The sequence below is a fragment of the Adiantum capillus-veneris genome, chromosome 28 (genome assembly GCF_014529385.1).
Source record: "Adiantum capillus-veneris isolate H3 chromosome 28, ASM1452938v2, whole genome shotgun sequence".
In the NCBI taxonomy this organism is placed as follows: Eukaryota; Viridiplantae; Streptophyta; class Polypodiopsida; order Polypodiales; family Pteridaceae; genus Adiantum; species Adiantum capillus-veneris.
The window spans coordinates 42927823-42942779 of NC_140958.1; the positions used below are offsets into that span (position 1 = coordinate 42927823).

Consider the following 14957-nt stretch of genomic DNA (forward strand, 5'->3'; position numbering starts at 1 on the left):
GCCCAATCTAAGTCCAGAAAAGCATGTAAATCTAGTGGCAATGATCCCCCCTTGGGATAAAACAATCCAAGATGTAAAGTGCCACTCAAGTAGCAAAAAATCCTCTTGCAATTTCTAGACCCTATGCTATGCATGAATCTACTGACAAGCGAGACTGCAAACTGAATATTCGGCCTCTTGTTGCATACATAAATAAGGTAGCCAATAGCAGTTTGGTAAAGAGTGACATCGGCAGGATCACCACCATCATGCAGACTCAATTTCAAACTTGTTTCCATGGGAGTGGCAATAGGTTTGCAATCCTCAAGTCCAAACTTACATAGCAATGCCTCTATGTAACTTGTTTGACACAAGGAAATACCACCATCATAGTGCTTAAATTGCATGCCCAAGTAATGATGAAACAACCCCAAATCTTTCATCTTGAAAGTAGCTTTATATGGAGTCATAAACTGCAAAGCTTTTGTAGGACACCTACTAAGTATACAAGTGGCACACATAATAGACTCAAGCCAAAAAAATGTGATAAAGCTTAACATTTGACCATACGTTGTGCCATTTCCATAAGAGACCTGATTTTCCTCTCAACAACACCATTTTGCTAAGGTGTATACGACACTATACATTGGCGTTTTATCCCATGAGGACTAACTAGAAATGAATTAATTTCATGAGACATATACTCCTCCCCCGATTTGAACAGAGGGTGCCCATAGATCATATTGAGACATTTTCAGCCATCGCCAAAAATTGTTTGAAGCACATAAACACTTTGGATTTAAGTGGATACACCTATGCATGCTTGGAGTATCATCAATGAAAGTCACAAAGTAAAGGTAACTGCTCAAGGATGGAGCTTTCATGGGCCCACAAACATCACTATGCACAAGCTACAATCTATAGCCTTCACAAACATGTTTGACAGGCTCTTCAAGAGGCGGAAAAGAAGCAACCAAAAACCACCAAATTTGTCACAAAGATTATTCCTCAAAGAATTTCAAATCACTCCATTCCAGAATCCATAACTTTCTATACAGGATGCATGTGATTTGGATAAAATCTGCAAGGATATAGCTGAGGTGCACGGGTGACTACACAGATCACGTTTTTGCGCATGAGAGATCATTCTCCATACTTCCACTCGTTTTATTGAGACTCAAAAGTGTATTTACATCATGTACAAGGAATTCTAGAAAACCATGATGTTGAAAACAAGGGTCCAATCCCTCTAGAGGATATGTACATAACGGTGACCTTGATTGAGCACGCTTGAGTATGTACATGGCATATGCATATGAGACTTCTTTCAACAAGTTGGAAAGCATCCATAAAATATTTAGGTTTTTTCTTAGTCACATAAAAAATCTTGTCAATGTTCATCACGACACTTCACTAACAACATCTTCCCATTGTGTTGGGGATTGATAATCCTCCAAATAAAGAAAAAAGAGGCTCAACTAGAAAGTGAGGAAATGAAAACAATAGAAGAGAGCTGATATAAGGAGGTGATGGAGAAAAGAAATAGGAGGGAGCATAAGCAATCTACAACTATGAAAAATTAAGGGGAACAAAAGGGGGAATTGGGGGGGCAAACAAAGGGGCCCTCCATAGCTAGAAGAGTAGCTTAGAATCACTACACTACTGGCTTGTCTATCACCTGTTGCCATTACAGCCTTGTTGGGGATGCTTAACACCCTTTCTAGTCCCCTTTGACCTTTCATAAAAGCAGGAAAGTGATCATCTCTATAAAAACACATAAGGCTTTTGAGACTAGAATCTAGCAATCAAAGCCCTACCATGTCTCGATCTACTAGACACCAAAATGTATCCCGGGCAAGGGTGGCAGCTTAAGCATGGGGAGCGACAAAAGATCATGGAGTTTGAGGGCTATTGCATCCATTGTTGACGCTTGTTGCTCATGCAACATGTTTGCTTGAAAAGCATGGCCTAGAAAATCAAGCAGAAGAACTTCTAGGGTCAACATTCAACATGGGTAGGTGGTTTGGGGAGGGCTCTGATATATTCTTTTTGAAAATTTTCTTCTTCCAAGTGGTTTGGATGCCCACATTGAAGGCGGATCTCTAGTTGGGTGAAGAAGACTCAAAGGTGGTGCTATATGATTCAAAGTGCTTGAGTTTGCAACTAAGCTTGTGGGACGGAACTTTCATAGCATGCAATATAGCTGTGATGGTTCTCTTGGTATTTGCAAGTCCATTTTTTCATTTATGGTTGACATGGGGTCTATGTGGCTAGTAGCTGCAACGGAATGATTCCCCACTTTTGCTGGGTCATAGTTTCTTGGCTCGGAGATAGCAAGGTGAACATGCAAAGTAGAGTTGGCACCTCCTTTATGATTCATGGCCTCCCTTCATCCGCAATTGAGCTTGGTATTACTTCTCTTTCACATGGTCCCTCTGCCTTATAATTTGACCCCTGTAGGTATGGATCCCCATAAAACCTTCTATAAGAAGATCTTCATCGTTGAGGGACAATGAAGCTCCCAAATATTGTTTGCAATCAATGCCCATATAGATTCTAGCTAGTGCTTCTCGCCCTACTCATTAAGTCGGGAGAACCTATTTTTAGTTTGTAGTAGATTGACTTGCTTTGCGGTTTGGTGTAATTTTTGTGTTCGATCCATTTCCAAGATTTTCAATCTAAATTAGCCTCACAAACACATTCCCAAGATCTTGGATAGCCCTATTGATCCAAAAAGGATGCAAGGTGAGCAAGAAGCATTGATAGATCGACTTTGCACCTTGGCGATAGAGCTAGAGTGGTAAAGGAAAGCCGCCTACTAGTGCTATAGAAGAAGATTTGTACAAGCAATTGGAATGGTTCAATGCCACATTGAAAGACAAGGAAATCAAAGAAGGAGATAGTATTAAGGTACGAGAATCAATTTGATAACTGGTTTGATTCCAAGTTTGAGACTGGATGGCAAGGGCCATACATCATCAAGAAGGCCTTCAAGTGTAGCTACTATCAACTCATTGACCTGGATGGAAAGGAGCATCCAAACAAGGTGAATGGATACCTTGACGTCTCATCCTTCCAATTTAGGTGCTTTACAAGCCTATGTAGACCATTTCAGATTTTTAACCATTTGTAATATGTTTTAATGCCTTTCTATATATATGCTATATCATCCATGTCTACATCTCATGCATTGGATGTTCTCGCTGAAGCTTCCATTAAGCTTAGTGTGATCCCCCTCTAACAAAAAAGAAAAACATTTTCACTCCCTCAATAATTTTTTGATAGATAAGTTTTCTTACCCTTTACATCTGTTTTATCTCACAAGAGAAAATAAAAAATTCACAACCTATTAATAATTGAGGGACACTTCTTATTGTATTTTCTAACTTATCTTTTTAGCTCATTTATCATATTTAATTTTTCAGCCTATAGATGCCATGAACTTGTCATCTTAGATTTCATCACAAGTCAATGCACTAGGATGTTTGTTTTTCCTCTTGTATATATTTTATTTCACCAATAATTGTCATCCATGCATGTGTCAAGGAAAAATCAATTATTTATGTCATGCCATGATGCATGAAGGGGCTCACTCTTAGGAGGGACCACTAAGAGACTTTTGTAGTGGGAAAAAGCCCATGATTTGACCAAATTTTTTGCATCGAATTCTTCTTAGATTTTCCAAATGACACAAACTAGAAAGTTGTGCCATATGAGCTGATCACTTGTCAAAGCTCGCACCTCATTTTTCACCTCCTTCGTACAAATTTTAACTGATCCTCTACTCTCCTCACCTCCTGAATCTTCACTTTCACACACACACACACACACACACACACACACACACTCAATACTGTCCATCCCTCACTTAAGCATGCAAATTCCACCCTCCCTCTCACCTTCTTGTTAATTCCCCTCGTGAATCTTCACTTTTAAGTTTGAGCATTGGCAATGAAGTAAACAGGTGCTGTGCTGGCATGGTGGATGTACTTTGCTCACTTTGTGTATCTTTAGCACTGATCTCCTCATTGAAGATCTCATAATTATCACTCAAGTCAATCGCATCTAGACTGCACGCTTCCCATGTCATGTCGTTCTTGCTATACAAAATAGCATGCAAATATTTGTTTAATAGTCCCTCTAAAAATAGTGAGACAAGTATTTCCTCGGTTGGAATCTCCAATTCCAGACATCTGTCTATATATTGTCTCATTTGACTCACGCTATCTTTGATAGTTTCTCCTTGTTTTTGTTTGAACTATAGATTTGTGCCATCGTACTATGCTTTATTCCCATTTTAAAACAAGCAGCAACAAATCTCATTGTCAAAGTTGGTAAATCGAGTATCGACGTAGGAGGTATAGTCTGGAACCAAGTTAAAGCTTTACTCTCTAAAGTCATTCCAAACCCCCTAAACAGTGTAGGGGAGTTGGTTACGCATTCAACTCTCAAAAGCTGTCTGTTGAAGCTCTCTAAATGGTCATATGGATCCCCTGATGTACTGTATTTTTTGACCCATTTTTGGAACTCTACTGGTTTGACTCTACAAATGTGTTCATCACCCGCTCTTTCTCTTCTAGATGGTGTTTCTCCCATTAGACCTTCAAACTAGTTGTTTGGTAGACGTGACTCATGTGGACCTCTCCTTCTCCTAGTGTCACCCATTCTTTCCCAATAATAGGTATTTCCACACTTCTACCTTTGGTTCCATCATTGAGGTGGCTACCCCTGGCTGTGCTTCCTCTTTGAATGAAAATACTATTATAGGCTCTATCATTGGGGCCTACATTCTGTTTAATTTCATGTGTTGTTTTTGCAATCACTTCTCGGATTGAATATCCCCGGTGTTTAGTCTGCTCAATCTCCTTCAGAGTCATCATAACAAAATCATTGTTATAAAAATCCCTAAAGAGATGAACCGTTAGTTTTGCTAAACACTTTTCTTTAGTCTTGAAGCTATACACTATATTCAAGGGTGTTAATTGTCTTGGTTTGGCATGGGTAGTAAGATCATACCTATAACATTGTTGGCTTCCCAACAATAGACTCCAAGTCTAGGGTTATCCATGTGTATACGTTTCAAAGGTTTGGTATCTATATCCTTCTAATAGCAAAATTTTGACCATTTTTCAACTCCACAGGTATTAACATAGTGTAATAAGAGCATTTGGATTTGTAAGTTTTCAGATGTGCCTAGAAATCATTGAAATAAAATTACAGATATAAAATTTGGCTTAAAAACTTGAAAATCAAACCAGCCTCCATGAAACTTGAATTGAGAGTTGTTTAAGGTGTGAACGTTTGTTTGGTGGATACACATTACGGGCGACCTCCTAGCCGACCACACCACCTCAATACCCAACTTTTGATGTAATCCATATTATTATTTCGAAAAGCCTTATATAACAGAGACATCATAATTTTTGTGCCATATTTTGTATACACTAAGATGTATTTCTTTTGTCATAAGTCGAAAGAGCCTTGTAAGCCGACCACTGGCCAAATGAGAAGCCCTAGGTGTATAAAGCTCAAAATATCCAGTTTGAAAGAATCATTGTAGCATTATCCAAGTTTTTTAAGAGCTTTGTACATATGACTGTGAGTGGATACTCAGCATCACATTGTAATTGATTTTTCTCTTGCTTTGGTAATCAAAATTCCATTCCGAGAAGTGTATTGTGTTCCTTATCTCTTGTTCTTTCATTTAAGTATAATAATTTTTAGTCTTTTTGTGGTATGTGACTACCTCTCAGTGAGCTAAATCTACAGTTTTGAGTGTTAAAATGGTTGTTTTTTGATATTTTAAATGTAGGAGAGTACTCCTATATCATAGGGGGACCTTTTTGGACTATTATGTTGCAATTTTTAGGACTTGTACCATGATGATCGTGATTTGGTACCTTGTTGCATGACCTCTAGACTTTGTAGGATAGTGTCCTTAGATCTATTATAGCCCCTCCTAAAGTTTCATTGCATTCCAAGTTCATTTGGTTGAAAAAATGACGTGATGACCTAGATCAGTGAGACAAAACATAGGTAAACTTCACCGATTGGCGAGTGATGGTTTGCTAGTGCTCATGATAGCTTAGCTCCTTAGGTTCACTTATTGATGCTGAGTCACTTCTTAGTCTTCAAGTCCCATCCGAGTCACTTCCCTGAGTATTGACATTATTTTAGTGCCAGACAGATATACTGTAGACGTCTGCGGATTATGGTGACCCCGCTAACATTGGCGCCATTGCTGAGATATGATCCTAGAAAGTGAGTGACCTAGTCATATTTGTAGACTTCTTTTCTAGAGATTTTGTTAACCATTCCATTTACATCTTAGCAATGGAGCAGATAGACATAAGGTTTAATGCTTGGTAGAGGCTAGAAGTTGAGAGATGTTTAGGTCTACTCTTGATAGGCAAAGAGATAGAGAAAGTTGTGAGTGAGATACAAAAGGCATTTTATTCTTCAGTTTTCTTGATGCTTTGAAAGTACTATTTCACAATCCATTTCACCTTTAGATTGCATTGTTTTGTCTATTTTTGTTCATAGATTTATTTTAGTACCTAGGAGTAGGGTAAGTAGCAACTACTATCATCAAATTTGGATTGAAAGTTCATGGCAAAAACTATCAAAAATCATATTTTGGCAAAAGAGACCATAACTTTGAAAATTGGAAATTTGATGGGTCAGAGATTAAAAGCTGATCAAAACCCAAAATTTTGGTGCAAAAGGGGATTACCGAACTCACAAGAAGCAAACTAGAAATTTTTACCCTATTTGGTGGAGGAACATGGGATTGCGATCCATGTATCTCTATTGTAGTCTGACCAAAAATCGATATCATTAGACTGAGGGTGATTCTAGGCAATAGAAACCAAAACTTTGGAGTGAAATTGACACCAAAAAAACACACTCAAAACCAAGAAATTGGACAAAATCTACAAAAGCTTGAAAAATTGACCTAAATTTGGAGTTTAACAACTTTTAGTTATCTAAATTGAAAAAAGACTGGGAATTAGTCTCTACAGTGCATAAACAATCAGCTCTCCAAGTTTCATGGCAAACATGGATCACGATCCATGTACCTTTTCATGAATTGGGCAACAGGTAGCTGAGACCATTTGTAATAACTTTCTCAAAGGAACATTAGCAAAAAGTGAAAAAAAGTTGGTCAAAATAGCAAACATAAAAAAATAGTCAAAAATTGCAAAGCAAAAACAAAATTTCACTTTTGATTTGCAAAAAGCTTTCCAAATCCAAAAAAGATTTGGGAGTAGCCTATTGGCATCATAAGTAACCAATAGGCTAAATTCAAACTCCAAATGTGATGGAACATGGATCGAGGTCCATGTACCTTTTTTAGTTTTTTGGACAAAGACTATACCAGCTATAACAAAGTTCATTATGAGCAATACTCTTAAAAGTAAGGAAGCCAAATAAGTTCAAAAGTTAGGTCAAAAGGGGCAAAAACACTTCAAGAGCAAAAAACTGCCAACAAGCAGACATAGGTTTTGACTTTTGGATGACCTAAACTAGTCCAAATCACACAATAATCATATATCTAGGATCAGTATATGAAGGTCAACCTATGTACCAAATTCATCACATTCTGACACAAAGGTACATAGATCGTGATCCATGCTCCTTTGTCATAGATAGAGACCAAACTTGTACCATAGCTAGAGCTAGTCACAAGGAGCCTAGAGATCTTTTCAAAATCTAACTTGGACTTGATTTGTGGATTTTACAAGAAAAATAGGAAGTTTTGTCAAAAGTGCAATAAAGTTTTGTCGACTTCAGATTTTGACTAGTAAAGCGAATATAAAGTCATGTCCACCAAGTGTTTTTTGGGGGCTAGAGTGTGCGGCTCAAAGTGACTTCAATTCAAGGATTTTGAAGCAAATAAAGAGGTAACAGGTTAGGGTTTTGCAATAGTATTTTTCTTAATGTATTTGCAATCATGCAGATTATATTAGAGTAGAAATCCTATTGTAGGCGACCATGTTAGTCACATTTCCACCGAAGAGAGTGTTAATCAAGGAGTTTCGCTGACCTTAGAGACGATGCCTGAGGAGAATCTATCTGACACTACCTCAAAGAGATCTAACACCTACATGGTTGAAGGATTAAAGAGTGTGAGATTCAAAGAGGGAACCAACATGGGGGTAGGACCATCCCAACTAGCACCAACCATGAAACTATTGCACTTGAAATACTAGTCTGAAAATGAACAGAGTGAAAAAATTTACAAGGATGGTAAGGATCGCTACTACGTGAAGTTAGAGGAAACACCTACTGAGTTCAAGGACATAGTGCATGTGGACTACAATGGTTATTGTTACTTTGATGACAAGGGTACCATGTATTTAGTTGTGCAAAGTCCCTATATTGTGGACAAATGGGGATTGACAGGCACTAAGGATAAAGTCGAGCCTGAAGACAAGCGGTCAAAGCTAGGCATTCCTAATGTGAAGCTAAGGTAGTGAATGAGGCAACCCGAGTCAACATGGATAACACTCATGTAGGGTTGTATAACTATGACAATGGAGAGAAAATGCTCTATTTTAAGCTTGTATGTCTTTACATACAAGAAGACAACGATACCCATGTGATCATGCTTGATAAGTATGGGTGAATATATTCTTTTGTAGACTGCAAGGAGTTGGAGAGATATATGTACTTTGGAGGACCACTCCATCAGTATTACATTGTCACTCCCATCACATTTAGGTTGACAATATCACAGACAAGGCCAAAACAAAAAATAGCAAGTCTTGTTAGAACTAGAGTGGAAGATTCATTCAACCGACCATAATTTTCAATACCACGACCAATGGATCCCTTTAATTTGAGGGTTTTCAATGACCACACATAGGGGCAATGATGCTCCAGGAACAATCCATACTACTAGAGTCCCAAAAACCTAGACTAAAGCAAGGGATGTGCAACTTGATGAGAGAGTTACAGAGAGAACCCCGACTAGAGTTCCTAATGATGGATATGAATCTAGGGATGTTGTTTTAAGAGAACCTAGAATGATGAGAATGGTAGTTGAAACACAAAGGATGTGACCATCTCAAGTGGAAAAGCGTGTTGCCAAAAAATACAATGGGTCGCGGAATCCATATGCATATGTTTCACTCTTTAAGCAAGTCTTAAGAGATGAAAAAGTAGCGGACTTTCACACTCAATACGAGGGATTTGGGTTATCTTTGGAAGGAACGACATTAATATGGTTCTATCCATTTAATATCAGAGATTTCCCAAATATTGAGCAACTCCTACAAGAGTTTGCAAAGGAATTCTCAAAAAGGGGAATCAAGCATAACACAGTGTCCCAGAGTCTTTAAGCAGAAGGAAAATGAAAAGATGAAGAAAGCTTTGCTTTGCTCCAAGCAATACATTGACATATGGCTTGTACAAGATTTACCGCAAGATGAGACATTGTTAGTTCTCTTTATAGAGGGCTTGAAAAACAAAACTCTCCAAAAGGATGTGCACTTAAAGACATGCACCACATTTGAACAAGACACCAGAGAAGTGTTGTATCTAGTGGACAATTGCAAGGTTTATGAAGAGGTATCGGAAGATGTAGACACCATTCCTAGTAGTGCCTCTTCAACCACAAACAAACCGTCAAAAAAACACAATGCTCTTGCTTCAATCACACCAAACATTGATCATATGGTCATGGAAGTGATCAGAAGAATGAACCAAAACTATTGACAAAATTTGAACCTATGACAACAATTGCCACAAGCAGCCAATGTACCTAGAGCTTTGAAGTGGTGTACAATCAAGCAGAAATACACTAACCACGAGACAAATGAGTGTTTTCACAACCAACATTACATGAGGGAAAGGCCATATTGACCTCTAGGGATGCAACCTTTTCCACCACCATTGAGGTACCAGATATACACAAATAACACATCACAAGGGAGAGATAAGCCACAACTGGTGTTGGTTTAACAACATCCTTCAACTCAAGAAAAAAGGGAAATTGTTTGATATACATAGCATGTGGAAGCATCATGAGTCAACAGATATTGCCACCAATTTATTAATATGAAGAGCCATTGGAAATCTATGGGGAAGAGCCGAAAGGAATTGCATATGCCAACAAGGGTTATCTTTTTTGGGTAAGCTCAGATGAGACTACAAAACCTTCATACATTTCTCAACCAATTAAAAATCATTATACAATGGACAAAAATACACTCATATACATAGAAATTTAGAACTACAAGCCTAGAGGATATCCTCTTAGGACAAGACAACCAATGGGGGAACAAGCCGCTTCTCAATAAAAAGGTCCTTGCTATGAATGTGGAGGAAACCATTGGGCACAAGTTTATCCACACAATGGCAAGTGAACAAAGATTTTTGGGTTTTGTGAGGGTTGTAGGGTAGATCATTTACCTAAAAAAAAGGAAAAAGCAATGATGAATGTCATTGGAGTTTTTCCTTACTCGAGTGGATCTGAAATCGAGCCAAAAATTCCTATCGTTGTGGATACTAGAGCTCAAGCTAAGGAAGCTGCAAGAAACATGCCGGTTGAGGATGAGCAAAAACTGCAAGATCATACTAAATTCGAGAGTTTGATGGTAAAACTCAAAGAAAATTCTAGAAAGAAAAGAGAGAAAAAATGAAACCTGAGAGGCTAAGGGAAAAGACTGCCTTGGCCAAAGACAGAGCTGTAACAAACCAAAGAGCAGATCAAACATGAAAAATAAAATAAGGGAAAATCTGAAGAAGTTAAGTCTCCCAAAACTTTATCAAGTGGTTTCCTCTTGGTGGACAAAGTACCAGAGCCTTTGGACACTCTGCTACAAGCATATGAGGTGAGATGAAGAACAACCAGACCTTAGAGCAAAGATGGTTGATGTATCGCATCCTGAATTCATCCAGGGAGTGATGACACATCAAAAGGATAGGGAAAGTGAGCACAAGTAGAACAAAACTATCAATCTAATGAGACCTAAAAACAAAACACCATTGGATACAAGGGTAGTTGCAAACACAATGGATGATGCTAATTCACAAGGAATGATGCCTACTCTAGAAGTGGAAGAGCCATGGCCACAAGTCTTGTGCAAAACAATTAGAAACCACAAACATGGTAGTGCAACTTTTAAGAATGCACCTATCACAAAAATTGACATGGATCATGGGTTTATTGTGGGGACATACAATCATTGTACAGTGATGCAAGGATGGAAGTATATGCAGAGGGCAAGGCTGAAATGCTAGAGACTCTACCTTATTTTATAGGAGAGCACAAAGCTAAGTCAAAGGTCAAGGTTGTGCCCTCTCAATGGAAACCAATTCCAAAGATGACGGATACAAAGAAACTTTGTGAATTGATGTCATCTCCTATACAATGTACCATCACTCTCCCAAAACTCAAATTAGACCGCATCTATGAGACCAGATGGACAAAAATTTGGAAAGAATGGGGCTAAAACTCCCTCCTCAGGATATTCTTGTAGATGAAAACATGGGTAAAACTCTATCAAAGAAACCAAAAGTGAAACCTATTCATGTAAACAAGGTAGGCAATTAATGAGAAGGGGAACATGGAATACCACCTTGCCACTAGAGCACCAAGGAGTGAAAACCATAGCCATACTTGATAGCAGGGCAGGAGTTGCCATAGCCACAAAGGAAATCTGGGAGAAGTGTGGAAGACCAACTCTCAAGAAAACATGAATTAAGCTGCAACTTGCAGATGGCTTTGTAGAAAGACCTTTAGGTATGCTAGAGCAAATCATCGTATCTTCATGTGGAAAAGAGTATGAGCATACCACATTATTTTGGGGTGACTATTCATGCAACAACTCAAAATGGTGCAAGATTGGGGCTATGACTACCTCTACTTATAACACAAGGGTGTTACCATGATGGTTTCAATATCAAGGACCATAGTTATAGAGATGTTAATTGAACCCCTATGGAAGACTTTGACTTAACTACGGTCCATGACAAACAAATACCTACATGTTTACCAAACCAAACGCATATTTGGATGTGTGGAGCATCTTAATGAGGAAGCCTAAGAAAAGAAGATTGCATCTTAGAGAGGTCAATAGAGGATAATAACTATGTTCGAGAGCCATTTCCTAAAGATTTGTTTGAACCTTTTGGGTGGGGACAAATACTGGTAACTCTAGATGTCTCCATGAATGACATAACCCCAACAAAATTCTGTGATGACGAGGGTTTTGCTATAACGCCCTTCCAGATGATGAACGTAATCTTGGAGTCAAGGTTGGAAACTGAGGAGACTGAAACTCAAAAAATGATTGATTGCAAATGCCTAGTGGACAAAGTTTCCATCCGAGATATAAGCGACAAAAGTGATGAAGAGTTCCAAGATTCACAGGACAAGGATTTAGAGAATGACGATGAAGATAAGCTATCAAGTAGCTCTAAAAATGAGATTAAGCCAAATCAGCATGAGAAAATATTATATGGTTTCCCTAACCAAAAATCAAGAAGACAGCACAGAGATATTGAGCAAACTGAATGCAAAAACAAAAAAATAGACAAGGAATACCTATGTCTTGATTGTTGAGCAAAACACAATATCTAATGCTTGTGGGAGTAGATGACTATGTCAAGGACAAGATCACATGAAAACTAGTGAAGCCACCCTCTCTAAGTACTAATCCATAGAAACGAAGCAAAGGGAAACCCAAAAGCACAATTGAAACGTCATAAAAAATGAGCAAAAACGTGAATATCAAAAGCTAAAGCAAACCCTGAAAGAAGTTTGGACACATAAAAATTTGGTGCACCCTCTTACTATGAAAAGTACACGATAAAATACAGAAGGATCATAGTTCAATAGCCAAATAAGCAAACCGGGAACATCCCATGATGGGCCTGATAATGCCAAGCGCATTGGTCCAGTTGAACTAGGAGAGGAACATATATTGCCACAAATCTCATGGAGGAGGAAGAGAAGCTATTAAGAGTTTCTCTTAAGAAATATAGAGATGATACCCCTTAAAAGTGATGCCAAACCTCATAAAGAAAACTTTCCTATACGTGCAATGAAACATTTTCCAAAAAGATCAAAGGGGAGATAGACAAGCTTAAGGAAGCTGAGTTTATCTATGAGATTGAACACACAGATTGGGTGTCACCAATTGTGGTAGTGCCCAAAAAGAATAGGAAATTGCAAGTTTGTGTTGATCTCAAACGGGTAAACACTGCCACCATCAGAGATAACTATCCCTTACCGATTACAAATCATGTCATTCAGAGAGTCATGGTGGGCAAGGAAGCTTATAGTTTGTGTAGATCTCAAACGGGTAAACACTGCCACCATCAGAGATAACTATCCCTTACCGATTACAAATCATGTCATTCAAAGAGTCATGGTGGGCAAGGAAGCTTATAGTTTTCTTGATGGATTTAGGCTAAAATCAGCTTTTCATAAGGCTAGAGGGTTATCATAAGACGGACTTTGCAACATCATAGGGCATATTTTCTTATAGGCCAATGCACTTGCCACATTCCAAAAGCTGATGAGTCATGCATTCAAAGAGTATCTAAGACAATTCTTAAATATTTACATGGATGACTTATGTATGCATTCTCTTAGAGCATCTAAAAAAGATCTTTGATAAATACAAGAATTATTGTATCTGCTTAAATCCGGAGAAACATGTCTTCATGGTAAGATAGGGGAAGATTTTAGGGAATATTGTGTCCAAAAATGGCATTTGTATCTAGATCTTGAGAAGATACAAGTAATTGCTTTTCTTTCAAGACCTACAAAAGTTAGAGAGGTACAAGCCTTTATGGGCCATTGTGATTACTATATATATATATATATATATATGAAATCATTGCCAAACCTCTCTATGCTCTCATCACAAAGTTTGAGTAGACTAACGAGTGCAAAAAGGCATTCTAACAATTGAAGAAAAGATTGATTTTTGCTTCAATTTTGAAAGCTCTTGATTGGAATAAGATAATCCATGTCCATGTTGATGCATCAACAGACGAGATAGGATGCATCTTAGCACAAGCTGGAGAGAACAACATGGATTTTCCCATATGTTACTCCTAAATACAACTTAATAGTGCAGAAAGAAATTACACAACCACGAAGAGGGAAGGGTTCGGAATGGTCTATGCCATGAAAAAGTTTAAACACTACCTTTTTGAAAATAAATTTGTATTCTTTATGGATCATCAAGCACTATTATTCTTGGTGAAAAAATCATGCAATACATGACGTATTGTTCAATGGTTTAATCATATTGCTCGAGTTTGACTTTATCGTAGTATTCAAGAAGGCGACTACGTATCAGAGGGCTGATCATTTGTGTAGATTGACTCATGGGGAATCACCTCAAGGAGTTGACAATGACCTGCCTAACTCCTATCTATTCAACATAAAAATGGTACCAAGGTGAAGTGAACATATTATACCTTTGATCACCATTGGTTCGTTGTGTCATAAAAACTAATATCTAATACTCTCAAATGATTTTCTCATGTTAAACTGATCATTTAATATGGGGAAGTACCAGAGGAGTAAAAGCTAAAATCTTGGTAAGGTTGCCAGACCAGTCTCTATTCAGGGATCCAAAGGAGGGAAAATAGGGATCCAAAGGGGGACAATATGAAAAAGACAAATGTGCTTCAATGGGGCTTAAAATACCTAAGGCTCAACCCCATTAAGACTTCCATAGGCTAAAGTTCCTAATTTTAATTGTATTGTCCAAAGGCCAAAGTAGGGGAAATATTGGATGGTCATGGGAAGACTAAAAAGTATTCCCACATCCCTAGGAAGGAGGGGGCAAGCCCTTAGTGTAGGGGATGAGAGAGAAAAACACACACTCCAAAGCTCCCCCTTTACACAAAGGGAATACTGAACACATGTCAGGCTCCTAGCACAGTTGCTCCCAATCTCCCTTCAAATCCTATTGGATGGCCATAGAAGTGGACCAATGTGAATTAGGCTA

General features: G+C 38.2%; 1 protein-coding gene across 1 annotated transcript in view; it reads left to right on the forward strand.

Moving 5' to 3' along the window:
- Positions 1–8456, forward strand: part of LOC147420338 (uncharacterized) — a 38094-nt gene extending 29638 nt beyond the window's left edge. Inside the window, exon 3 of the mRNA XM_086504511.1 lies at positions 8208–8456. Coding sequence (XP_086360637.1) covers positions 8208–8456 — 249 coding nt within the window. The remainder of the gene's footprint in view (positions 1–8207) is intronic.
- The last annotated feature ends 6501 nt before the right edge of the window (positions 8457–14957 follow it).